This window comes from Sarcophilus harrisii, chromosome 5, assembly GCF_902635505.1.
Source record: "Sarcophilus harrisii chromosome 5, mSarHar1.11, whole genome shotgun sequence".
NCBI classification, from domain to species: Eukaryota; Metazoa; Chordata; class Mammalia; order Dasyuromorphia; family Dasyuridae; genus Sarcophilus; species Sarcophilus harrisii.
Genome location: NC_045430.1, coordinates 191,019,994 through 191,034,184, shown reverse-complemented (window position 1 = coordinate 191,034,184; position 14,191 = coordinate 191,019,994). Strand labels below are relative to the sequence as shown.

At 38.1% G+C, this 14,191-nt stretch overlaps 1 protein-coding gene across 1 annotated transcript; it reads right to left on the bottom strand.

Moving 5' to 3' along the window:
* Nucleotides 1–4,168: 4,168 nt before the first annotated feature.
* On the bottom strand, nt 4,169–12,339 carry LOC100930459 (DBH-like monooxygenase protein 2). The gene is given in 10 exon segments (XM_023505462.2): nt 4,169–4,615; nt 5,449–5,563; nt 5,867–5,997; nt 6,841–6,896; nt 8,527–8,629; nt 9,190–9,357; nt 9,636–9,721; nt 10,226–10,385; nt 11,484–11,630; nt 12,052–12,339. Coding segments are annotated over 10 exon segments (1,491 nt in total). The 3' UTR covers nt 4,169–4,378.
* Between the last annotated feature and the right edge of the window lie 1,852 nt (nt 12,340–14,191).

The window sequence follows — 14,191 nt, the reverse complement described above, 5'->3', positions numbered from 1 at the left end:
TGGTCTTCCTGCCATAAGTTTCTCCTTTCCAATCCATTCTCCATTAATTGTCAAATTGATCTTTCTAAAACACAGGTCCACCCATGTCACTCTTTTATTTGATAATCTCCAGTGATTCCCTATCACTTTCAATATCAAATATAAAATCCTTTGTCTGACACACACATCCTTCCCTTTCCTACTTTTCCAGTCTTCTTATATCTCGCTCCCCTTTACAAACTCTACATTGCAGGGACACTGGCTTCCTTGTGATTTTTTTAAATTTATTTTTCCCCGAGGCAATGGGGTTAAGTGATTTGCCCAGGTCACACAGCTAGATAGTGTTAAGTATCTGAGGCCAGATTTGAACTCAGGTCCTCCTGACTTCAGGGCTGGCGCTCTATCCACTGCACCACCTAACTGCCCACTCCTTGTGATTCTTAAAACAAGACAACATATTGCCTGATGATGTGTATTTTCACTGGTTGTCTCCCATGTCTGGAATTCTTTCCCTTTTCATTTCTGCTTCCTGGCTTATCAATCTTCAGCTAAAACTCACCTTCCTCAAGAAAACTTTCCAAACTTCCTTTTTCCTAGGGCCTTCTCTCTAAGATTATCTCCAGTTTATCCTATGAATATCTATGTGTATATATATATATATATATATATATATATATATATATATATATTTACATGGTAACTTCTCTATTATTTGACTTCAGTCTCTTGAGAATAGGGTCTGTTTTTGCTCTTGTTTATTTTTGTATTTCTTTGTATTCTGAATACTTAGCATAGTGCCTGGGACTTCTTTCTGGAGAGTTTGAGTGTTGCCCAATTTTCATTATGGGCAACTATCTAGATCTTGTCCTGATATTTATATGCACATACATACACATATACATGTATATTTGTATATGTGTTATATGTATGTGTTGTATATATATGTGCATATGTGTATATATAATACATGCTATGTGTCTGTGTGTATGTGTATATACTGATTGTATTCCTTATCTGTAGCCATGTACCATCATACTCAGTATTGATAGTAGGGGTGTTCAGTCTTTTCAGTCACATTCAACTCCTCATGATTCCATTTGGGTTTTTCTTGGCGAGGATTCTGAAGTGACTGGCCATTTCCTTTTTCAGATAATTTTACACATAAGGAACTGAGGTAAACAAGGTTAAGGGATTTTCCTAGGGTCCCGTTGCTAAATGTCTGAGGTAAGATTTGAACTAGGGAAAATAAGGCTTCCTGACTCCAGGTTTGGCACTCTATCTAGTGCACCACTTAGCTGCCCCATATGTATAATGATTGTATTCCTTATCTGGATTATGTACCATGATACTCAGTATATAAATTTTTTAACTGTTTCAAACTCTCTGGTGAGTAGGTAGACCCTGAAAGATGGAACACAGAAAAGTATGTATCTGGAGTGACTAATCATTATTAGAAAGCAATACTAACAATTTTTTCAGATGGAAGAATACTGGGATGTATAAGGAGTTAGCCTGATGAAATGAGTTTCTAGAGCAACATTAATTTCAAAGACCAAACATTCAAAACTGTGATTCGAAATACCCTAAATCCCCTGGTGCTAAAATAAATTAATGACCATAATCTGTGATAGCTGGAAGAATATTTCTTCTAGAAGGAGGAGGAGATTATACTCATGCTTTATTTCCTTTTAAAATACATTCTAGTTAATCACAGGTTAATCAACATTCCCCTCCAGGGGACAGACGAACAAGACAATTGTTTGTTTGTTATTGTTGAGGCAATTGAGGTTAAGTGAATTGCCCAGGTTCACATAGTTCATACAGGAAGAATTAGGTGTCTGAGGCGAATTTAGAACTCAGATCCTCCAGATTTCAGGGTCAGTACTCTATCCACTGCCCTGTCTAGCTGGTCTGGGGAGAGGGGGGGTGGGAAATATTGCAAGGACACATTCTCAAGGTCTTTTTTAAGAACTTTAGCATTGATTCCACAATGTGGGAGACACTGGCACAGGACCATCCAGTGTAGTGTGCCCTCATCAGAGACAGTGCTGACTGAGCTCTATGAGCAAAGCAGAATTGAATTAGCACAAGGGATGCACAACACAAGATGCACAAAGGTAGAGAATCCACCCCAAATGTTTCTGGGGACTATTTGTGTCTGACATGTGACAGAGCATTCTGAGCTCATATTGGTTTGACCATCCATAGTCAGACACATTGAACTCAATCCTAACATAGTGATGACATCTTGATGCTCTTCAAGAACAAAGGACAACAACCAACCAACCAACCCTAAGACAAATTTTGCACACAGTCTGACCAGTGCAAACTCAGGGTATACAGCAGTAAAAAGGTCTTCTTCCAATTCAGATGCAGAACAAACATCATCACAAATGATTTTTAGACAAATATGAATTCTGGGAAATGCTAGTTTCCATGGTTGTTTATTATTTAAATAAACAGGGTTGTTTAATCTTATTTCAAGACTGGTGAATGAAGTCTGTATAATATATCTATCCATATATGTCTATATCCTTATATATTTCTGATTAAAATTCAATTTTCTGCATAGACCCAGATCTCTAGATACAAAATGAATGGGTTACTTAAGCACAAAAAACCTTCTTCTGATGAGTTTTCATCTTCTAATGAGAGACTTCTCTCTCAGGAATGAGTGTTGTTCATTTCTCATAATGGGAAATATCTAGATCTCCTCCTGGATCTTTTGATTTCTCAATATTTGTTCCCAACAGAGAAGAAAGTAAGTGAATAAGGGGGTCAGAATAAGATTAAAGATTGAGAGGGCCACAAGTCAGATGCAATAAAAACAAATGGGAGAAATATTTAATTCAATTCAATTAATATTTATTAAGTACTTTTATATATAATGCACAATGCTATATTGATGATACAAAGACAAAAATGGATTTTAAGTTTATTTTCTTCTTGGAGTATATAGCATTTATACAGATAAGTACATATAAATCTTGCACAGTTTAATATTAAATAATGTCAAGAAATTGAGAGCATTAAAAAGGATAATGAAGAAAGGCTTTAAATGGCATTCCAACTGTGCTTTAAAAGAAAGGCATCCTAAGGAGGAGAGATAAGAAACAAAATATTACAGACATAGATCACATATTGGTCATCATGGTGAGAAATGAAGGTATGTAGAGAACTGGTAATCTGATTTTATGGAATGGAGAATACCTGAAAGTAAATAATATGAAATGTACCTTCTTTTGAAGGTGGAATTGTAGAATTGTGACAAACCATAATATACTATATATGGTAACAATTATTATTATTATTATTAAACTCAATAGTTTAGAACCGTCTATGGAGAAAAAATTAAATTATTAGTGGATTCACTTAGAAATGTCAACTTCTTTCAAGTATCTCTGCTGAAGAAAAGTTGGAACATTATGAGTCATCCCTTAAAGCCCAAAGCCAAAAGACATAGTGTCTCTCAAATTCCCAAGGTCTTCCCAAACCAGCTTCTCACACAGTTTAGGGCATGAAGTGATCATTCTCTACCAATGTGGATAAAGTTGTACAAATGAGTTTGAGTCTCAGATTTCAGAAATAAGAAAGGTATGTAGGAATCAGACTGTATAGACCTTTAAATGTTAGGCTAAGAAGTTAGTTTTTCTTCTAGAAGGAATAGGGAAGCACTGAAGATTTTTTGAGTAATTTCATGACCATTTATGTGTTTTGGAGATGGGAATTTGGCAAGTATGTGGAAATGGATTAGACAGGGAAAGAATAGAAGTAGAGAGACAACATAAAGACTATTGCTACAGTTCAAGAGAGAGATGATGAGGAATTGCATTTTGTATAATAGATATGTGTTTAGAGAGAAGGGATTGGATATAAAAGAGACTAAAGTTAGAATTAACAAAACTTGGTAACTGGTTATATATGAAGGAGAGAGAAAGAATCAAGAATATCTCCAAGACTAAATACTAGGCAGATGATAACCACTACAACAAAAATAGGGAAATTTGGAAGAAAGATTATAGGAGGAAGGACAGAAGGGGAAAAATAATGATTTTCATTTTGGACATGTGGAATTGTGACAAACCATAATATACTATATAAGATAACAATTATTATTATTATCCAACTCAATAGTTTAGAAATATCTATGGAGAAAAAATTAAATTATCAGTGGATTCACTTAGAAAACAGTATTGCTTTCCTCGGTAAAAGAATATCAGGAATGGTAAAAAAAAAAAAAAAAAAAAAATGCTCAAAAAATTACCTAGCTGAAAGAGTGCCTAGAAGGTTTTACAAAGAGAAATAATGGATCAAGAGCTCAGAAATTAGACATGTTTGGGGATGGCATAAAAGAAAATCACAAGTATAGAGAGGTGGGGGTAGGGTGTGATCCTGAAGCTCATATCTCACCAAGGAAACCACTGAGGATGCCAACCAAAGTTGATGTTACCACAAGTACGGAAGAGAAGAACTGGTGAATGGGGCTGGAAGGACTAGAGTCTGAAGGAATTTTGGAGATACTTCGGAAACTTAAATTGTCCTGGGACTCCACTTTGCCTCCTGAAGATTCCAAACAAGGACCCCGAGGTGGAGATATGATGGTGAGAATCCAGCCAGTTTCATTTCTCACCACTTCCTGTGAACAAAGGGTAGCAAGGGGCTCAGCTTCCCCTTCTTTAATATGCCCACTTTTATTTACTAACCTTGACAATCATCATATATAGCTAGAAAGTAAAATATTAGGGTTAGGAAGACCTAAGTTCAAATTCCACTTCAAACATTTACTAGTTGCATGACCCAAATCCCTTCACTTTAAGCATTGATCTCTTTATCTGGAAAGAGACAAGCATTTTGTAAACCTCAGAAGTCTAAATAATACTCACTGGGGATTTTGAGATTGCAATGTGTTATTTCTATATCTCCCATTCCACCAAAAACCAACCCACTCTCCACCTCCTATCAGCTTATCTTTAAAAAAAGTCACAATCTATGAGTTAGAGGGGCCTACACTATCTATGGACAGTGACAATTCAGTCTCTTCAAAAAGAAAGAAGTTGAACAAAATAAGCCATGTGGCATTTCTGGCCCAAAATTCTCCCATGGATTCCTATGAGACCATTTCCCCACCCTATGTTCCATCCAAGGTTTACCCCAAATCTTAGAGCAGAGAATCATATTCCCAATGTTTAAGGAAAGAAGGATCAAGTTGGATAGAGTGAATATGGTACTTAAGAAAGGCAGGCTAAAGAATGAAAAGATACCCTCTCAAATCCCCTAGAAATCCCAGAGAAACATTACATTTGAGAAATGTTCTGGCTTGTGGTATATGTAAGTATTAGAACCCTATGGCCCTCTTCCATTCTTTCCAAATTTCAATGTGATCAGCCCCCCTCAACCTCCATCCCCACCTTCACACACACACACACACACACACACACATCCTTCTGAGGAGGGATTGCATCTACTTACATTCACACTCTTTATAATCACCACCTGTTCTGAATCTCTTCAGACTTCTTCTGCCTTCTGGATACTCTCATTGTTCCACTCAATATCATTCAACATCACCATTGCTTCCATGTTACTGTAGAAATGAAAAAGGATGGAAAAAGAATCAAAAGAAATAGGAGAGAGGGACAGACAGACACAGACAACAAGACAGAAGAAGAGTGTAGAGGAAAAGGGAAAGAAGGAGGGGAAATATTAAGATAAATGAAAAATAAATTAGTGGAAAAAAAAGTGCAAGGGAAAGAGAAGGGGATCCAGAGAACATAAAAGAAAAGAAATGAACAATTAAAAAGGATCATGCTTTGCATCCCCTTGCTCCCAGCGCCTCCATTTTCCTCTCACTCTCCATTCAACAGATCTGAGGCTGCCCCCAACTCATTCTGCAGGGTCCTGACCCAACTCCCGTACAACATGCATAATATCTGGCATGCCCATGCAGCTGGAAATGTTGTTTCAGGGATAATAGAAAAGGAAGATCAAACACATTTCATTCAAGGTGCTTAGGCCACCCTAGGAAGGAAAAGAGAGCAAGCAATGGGAGAAAGGTCTACAGTTTCCCTGTGAAATAAGGACAGTGGCCAGTCTTCTTCACTCCCCATTGACTCTTAGGATGTCAGGTTCTCAAGGCTACAATAACCATAGAACACTTTAATGACAACTTTGGGTTCATACCTGTATTGAATACAGATTTGGGATCATTTGAGGACTCACTTCAACTTGTGGATGGAAAACAAAGATACATTCAATCCTCAATTATGCATGAGAGAGCTAGAAATAATGGTAAGGATAATCTAAACCCATCATATAATTCAAATACTGTGTCTACAATCTTTTAAAATACATTAAATCCCAAACCTTAAGAAGAAGATTCAGCTTCTGATTTCATTCATTTCACAATGATATTGAAATGACCTTCTAATGGAAGGGGGAGAGGAATAAACATTTATTAAGAACCTATTATTCTATCAGCATTATGCTAAGTACTTTACAAATAGTATATCATTGATTCCCCCAACAACCTGGTTAGGTAAATGCTATTTTTATCTCCATTTTACAAATAAGGAAACTTAAGACAAAACAGAGGTAAAGTGATTTACCTTTACCAGAGTTATCATAGTATATGTCTGAGGCCAAATTTAAACTCATGTTTTCCTGCCCTCGGGCCTTTTTGTTGTTCTTGTGGTTGTTTTCATTGTCTTTGACTATTTTATAGTGTACTGAGTTGAGAGCTATCTGGATTTAACATGGAAGTTGATCTTTTTTTTTCTGGAATGACTATGAACTCCACTAGAGTTCATGTACCAAGTGAAGGGAGGAATAATAGGGAAAAGGAGACAGAACCTAAATACTTACAAAAGTCAGCATGGTACGATCCAGGGTCTGGTAGTCACATTCCACCAGCAGCTCATCTCCCTAACCAAAAGCAAAGCATCAATATCAACTTAAAATCAGGTCAAAAAATCATAGGGCAATAAGGGATTCTGAGAGGTCATCTTGCCCATCATCGACCACTCAAGGACACAGTCACATAAAGCCCTGGAGAAATGAGACTATGAAGAGGTCATGAATTTATCAGAACCTGAACTTGAGACATCATGGATTTGTGTGTGTGTGTGTGTGTGTGTGTGTGTGTACACATAGGTAAGAACAGAGTGATCACCCATCCATGTCCCCTTTGCCTTACCCACATGGGAGGATGGTTCTTCCTGATGCCTAGAATGTCTTACTTCCTCAATGCTGCCTCTTAGAATCTCTACTTTTCTTCAACTCCACTTCAAAACTTAAAACAAGAACCTACCTTCATTATCTCTCTTGATTCATCCCAACTGCAAGTGTTCTCTCCCCCATCACAATGAAAGTAAATGAATGAATACACACACAAATGAGAAAGAGAGAGAGAGAGAGATACACAGACAAATAGATGGATGGAAAGAAAAAGACTGAATCTATAATTTCTTTAATATGGGAATTTCCAGGTTAGAAAATTCTCCTCCTACCAATACAGACAAGTACCTTCTTTATTTCTCTTAAAAATGAAACACTGAAAGGTTAAATATTTTCTCCAGGGTCTCAGAGCTAGATCTCTATCCAGTATGACACAAATTTGATCAATATTTGTAAATACCTAAACATATTGTTACTGTTCATCCATTCATTAGTGTCTGACTCTTTGTGATTCCATGAACCATTCTGTGCATAAGATTTTCTTGGCAAAGATACTGGAGTGGTTTAGCATTTCCTTCTCCAATGAATTAAGGTAAATAGAGTGTAAGTGACTTGCTCAGGGTCATGCAACTAATTAGTGTCTGAGGTCAGATTTCAACTCAGATCTTTCTGATTCTAGCCTCAGTATTCTACCCACTGAACCATCTACTCACCATTTTGTCTCTTTCTCTCCCTTCCTCCATCTCTCTCTCTCTCTCTCTCTCTCTCTCTCTCTCTCTCCCTCTCTCTTTCTCTCTCTCTCTCTCTCTCTCTCTCTCTCTATATATATATATATATATATATATATATGTATATACATATATATATATATAAGATCTGAATATATAACCCAAGTCTCCTAATCTCTAATTCCAGCACTGTCTATACTATGTCATTAATGTTGTTCAACTAAGACAAAATGAGATGGTTATAGATTTAACCAACTGTGAAAGCAGAAGCCTTCCAGTTGGGGTATACCTGACATTCTGTTTGTCTATTCCAAAGAGTGAGAAGAAAAGGTAAGAAGGAATAAAAAACAAACAAACAATAAAAAAAACCTCACTGAAACTTGAGGCAAAGAGTCTCAGGTTGATTTTAACAACTACTAATTATAAGCCATTTCTTCTGTAGGCTTTAGTTTTCTCATCCGTAAAATGAAGATAGAACAAGATAGCCCCAGTGGTCCCTTCGAGTTCCAAAGTAAAAGTTATGACTGTAACTATAGCTATGGTCTATTTCTCCATCCTTCCCTAGATCCACATAAAACCCCTCATCATGACTTTGCTTCTTAAATACATAACCTGTATCCCAATTCATCCAACCCTATCCTCTTACCTGTCAGACCATTGAAATTGCTATAGTGAACCTCTAGCCGGATCCACTGAGGGTCCAAAGCAGTCCCCAAGGAGAAACCCACATCATCAGGGAACTGATATATCTTTAATGTAGGACAATAGTTAGATAAAAAAGAGAAAAAAAAATGTCAAATGATTCTTTGGTTTTGCCTCCAGAGGTGATTGTATTAAACATGGCTGAGCATTTTTAATCCCTCAAAGTTTTGACCTTATCCGGTAGACTAGGGCAAAGATAGGAAGATCCTCTATCCAGTTCTTTAAACCCCAAATAGATATGTAGACACATGGAATAGGCTAGGGAACATCATAAAGGAGTCCTCAGAACTTAATGATTTGACTGGTTATCAAGTCATTTGGTTCCTCAATTCTTTGGGCATCCAATCCCTCCATTCCTCTGTCTACCAATGTGACACCATCACTTGCCCATCCCTAGGTCTTACACCTTTATATCCCAGCCTGTAAACCCTCATGTCCTGTTCTATAGACATTTATCAAGTCATTCCTCCCAATCACGAGGCCTTCAGCTACCAATCTGTTAGCCCATGCCTTTTCCAAAGCTCAGTTTTCTTGCTATTGGCCCTCCAAATCCCAAACTAATAACCTCCCATGACTTGTTTGCTCTATGCCCTGTCTCTGGACTTACATTGCCACCAACAGCCCAGCCTATGATGACCTGGAAGCAGAGGGAGAAGGCAGGGTCACCACCATAGCAATCATTTAGACCCGTGGGAAGGGAACTGGCATTGCCACAAGCGTAAACCAGAATGTGATGCACCATTGTCTCATTGTGGGGGGTTATTTTCCCCTCAAACTAGAACCAGTGAAGAAAGAAGAAATAAAGAAAGAGTTGATGTATGTTAGCTCTTCTCTTTACCACCTTTCCAAACCAAGTCACCAAAAAATAAAATAAAATAAAGGAGCTAGGAGGAAGTATTTTCCCATTCCTCCTCTCAGACCTTTGAAATGAAAAAAGATCCCACCTAATACCCTTATCCCCAAATAATACCATTTCATTGGACATTGCCTCTTTGCATGGGTTAGGGCCCAAACTGCCCCCTCCCTGGCCATAGTTCTGACCCTCAGCCACACCTTGTAGATGTGATGCTTCTTCTTGACAATGGGCAGAAGAAGAAAGGTGCAGATATAGGTTGTGTCATCTTCTGGGATAAGAAAGTGTAAGGAAGGCATAGAGAAGGCAGAGGAGCCTTTTGCTTGATAGCAAATTTGGAAGTCAGTAACAGGAATTAGTGGAGCAAGTCAACTGGGATAAGGTAAAAAAAGAAATGGCATTTGAGGATGGAGGAGAGCCAGTTTCTCCAAGCCGTCTCATCTCTGCCTGAGCCTCTTAAAGACAGAGAGAATCTCTGGAATACAATACCTGACCCTCCTATTCCATATGCTCTCATACCTACTCCACATTTAGGTTTTAGAAAAATGGTCTTGTGAGGTCCAGAGAACCAAGGATAAAGGAGGGCATTATAGTTTTGTAGGGCATTGAGCAAACATCCAGGATAATTTTTTAATTTGGGCATTGGAGGCCCAATGGTAAGAAAGCTGAGGATTAGAAAAAGAAGGGACTATGAGACAAATGGACTGAAAGACCAGTAGCTAAAGACCTAATGGTTGGGAGAAACTAGGTGATAAATAACTAGAAAACAAGAGGGAGAGGGGTCTCACATCACGGATCTCTAAATCATGTATGATGGTACTTCCTGGAGTTGTAAGATCATCAGGGTGAATAATTTGTAGCAGATAGATAGATTTGACAAAGGTCCTATTCCTTTCTAGACGTATTGTGTCATCCAAGCCATAGGCTGCCAGGACCCAATTAGTTTCATCCTAGGAGTAGAGGAGATCAAGAAGGATTAAATTAACTTACTCCCATGTATACATATATTTATATTCACCTTTATACACCTTCAAATACACACACACACACACACACATCATATAAAGTATATATAACCATATCCGACTTCTAGACTCCATTTGGGGTTTTCTTGTCAAAGACCTGAAGTAGTCTTCCATTTCCCTCTCCAGCTTATTTTTATAGATGAAAAATTTGAGTCAAAAAGGGTTGAGTATATTTGCCAGGGTCACACAGGCCAGATTTGAACTTAGTTCTTCCTGACTCCAGGCCTAGCATTCTATCTACTGCATCACTTAGCTACCGCTATACATGTATATATACATACATACATATATACATACATAAGTAGTGTGTGTGTATATATGTGTTATGTATATATGGACACACTCAAACATACTCTCCCCATGTACGTAGAACCTAACTCCAGCCATACAGAATTAAACAGATAAAGTTATGTATCCATCCCAATATACAGACACAGTCACAGTTACTCATGTGCACTTATACAAACACACACAATGTATAAATCTAAAAACACAAGACTCTAAGATGTGCACATATTCACATATACATACTACTGCCCTACATATAAAGGCATAGCTATATTTGCATTCACTTATGCACGTCTACAAGTTGGTGGCATACTAGGTCTCGCACAGAAAGACTCCCCTTTCTGAATTCAAATTTGGCCTCAGACTTGCTGTGTGACCCTGAGCAAGTCACTTAATCCTGTTTGTCTCATTTTCCTCATTTGTAAAATGAGCAGGAGAAGGAAATGGCAAATCCCTCCAGTCTCCTTGCCAAGAAAATGTCAGGTGGAGTTATGAAGAGTTGCAAGAAACTGAAAAATGACTCCACAGATACAAAACAAGCCTATAGACATTCTCACTCAAACACACCCAAAGGAAACTCCAGGCTCAGGAAAACTTCTGAACCCACACTCTCTAGAGGTCTCCCAGTTTGGGAACTGGTAGAGTGTGGAGTAAATGAATTAACTTAATGTGGATTTATCCTTCCCCCACCCCCACCTCCCTCACCATTCTTCCCTTCCTATTCCTCTCCGTTACCAAAATGTCCTGGTCATGAGGGTCACAAGAGCGGAAGGGCCGGGAGAAGCACATGGTGGTGTAGACAGCATCCTGAGTCAGAGAAAGCAGCTTGGCGTCCTGGCTCCCATCTTCCTCCAAGGTGTCATCATCCACAACATGGTGGTCCTACAGTGGGGAGAGCCAGGAAGAGGAAGAAAGGGGGTTCCACTTCAGCTGGGCTCATGACTCTTTCCAGTCCAGGACTTTGTCTCTTATGGTGAGACCAAGAGAAAGTATGGGAGTTGGGATCTTTAAATCAAGGAAGGGAGATGCTATAAGAAGACAACAAAAAAGAAAGTATGAAAAAGGAAGTGAGACAGACAGTGAAAGTGTAAATGTCAAAGGGAGTGGAATTAGGATAGAGAAAAGCAGCTAAAAGGGGAGGAGAGAGGGATGGGATTGAAAGATACATACATATCCATAGAGATGACATACACCGTGAAATGCAAAGAAAAGGAAAGAGGGGTCAGAGGGGAAAGAATTTGTGTGGGATTGTGCAGAGCATTGTATTTAAACTCGGGAGGCCTGAGAACATCTGCATACTCACGGAAAAGTATATGTTGCCTTCAGGTAAGACTCCCCCGACTACTAGATCAGCCCCCACATTGGTGTAGCGGTTAGTGATACCGAGACCCACCCAGCCAGTTGTCTGTACCCGTAACTCAAAAGTGATCATTTCAGCCTTAATGTCAAAGTCCCAGAGTAGGTACATCAGATTGGAAGGATCCAAGAATCTGGAGAAACGCAGAGAGGCTTTAGGGCCAGAGATGACACTGAAAGCTGGGGTAGCCAAGACCAAGAACATTAATAACCTTGAGAAAAAGGCACATCTCATGTCTCCAGAGACTGGAGCATCTGTCATCAGCCTTAGGGGTGAGCAGAGGTTACTTTTTGTAAGGATCAGAGATAAGCATCAAGTCACCAAGAGACAAAAATAGGCAAGAAAAGTGCCGTATCTTTCATCTGAGCAGAGAAGGATAAAGGGATTTAGAAGAGAAAGAACAGTAGAGATAATCTAGTCCAACCCCATCATTTTGCAGATGAGGAATCTGAGATTGAGATCGGGGTGCTTTACCTCCCATTTGACAACCCACAGCTCGCCTGCTTCATTCACTGCCAGGAAGGACAGAAAGGAGACATTAACATCCCCTTTTTTGTACCTGAATTCAGTTCTAGGGAAGCACCCCTAGCTTTTAGTACTTTGATTTTACTCCCAGGAGAAAGTGATTTGTCCAAAGTCCCAAAGGTACCCTCAATAGAATTAAAATCCAAGTTTTTTGACTCTAAGAGCTCAAGTTGTGCTGTCCAAGGGACAATCTTCTTGTCTCCACTCATTCAACCACCTCCCTATTTAATCCTTACAATACACCATGTGATATGAGGCATAATTAAAGAAACTCTAGATATTTACCCTGAAAGAGAGAAGACTTAAAAGATAACATTTGTCATCAAATATTTAAAGGACTGATGTGGGAGAGGATTAGATTCAGATGACCTCTGAAGTCCTTTCAAATTTTCTAAAATATTGTGGAGTGTCAGAAGGCAGCTAAGATTCATGAGTTGGAAGAAGCAGGGAGACAAATTTCAGTTCAGTAGTAGGAAAAACTTCCTGAGTATTCCTTGAAAAATAGTTCCCCATTACTGGAAATGTTTGAACAGAACTAATGCAACCTTTTATCAGACATATCTAAGAGGAGATTAAATTTTCTATACTGAGCATGAACTTGTATTAGATTATTTCTAATGATCCCTTTTAATCCTAAAATTTTTTGATTCTCTCTAGAGAGATAATGTGAAACAGTGGAGAAGGAACCAGCCCCAAAGTCAAGAAGCCTTAACCTTCAAGCATTAGTTAGGTGACCCTGAGCACCTTGTTTAACTTGTCCATGTTCTAGGTAGCTCATTAAAACCCTAAGCTAATATTTTCACCTTTTTGGGGTTAACTTTTTCTTTCTCATGATTCTCCCCTTTTATTTGGATTTTTCTTTCATAACAAGACTAATATAGAGATATGTTTAAAAGGATTGTATATGTATTACCTTCATCAGATTGCGGGGGAGTAAAGAGGAAGGAAGAAAAAAATTTGGAAATTTTTCAATTTCAAATTTCTTTCACATTTCAAAATCTTACAAACATAAATGTTGAAAATGATCTTTACATGTAAATCGAAAAAATAAAATACTATTGAATTAAAAATAAAACTCTAAGTTAAGATTACAATTTTGGCAGGACACCAAAGAATTCCCCATACCATTTAAACCTTGCTTCAGTCCCTAGCCTTTTTCCCAAGCTTTAAACAAGCAGATACTCACAATGGAATAGAAGAGTTTAATATTTTAACAACAGAAAGTGTCTACTATCTAATTCACCAAAGATATGAGATCATGAATCTAAAGCTTCAAAGAACTTCAGGGACTATCTAGTCTCATTTTACAGAAGAATAAACTGAGATCAAGGAGTATGAGTATATTACTTGTTCAATATCACAGAGTAAGCATCAAAGGTTCTTATAGAACATAGGTTAGAAGCAAAAATCTTTTTTGCTGGGCTACATTCTCCTCTGCCATCCTCCTAAGAAGTTTTGGGATTATTCTCCATAATTTCCCTCTCTGCTCAGGTTTCTGCCCAGATCTTTTCTAAGGTTTTCTATGAGACTAATAATAGAGAATAATAATTGTGATCATCCC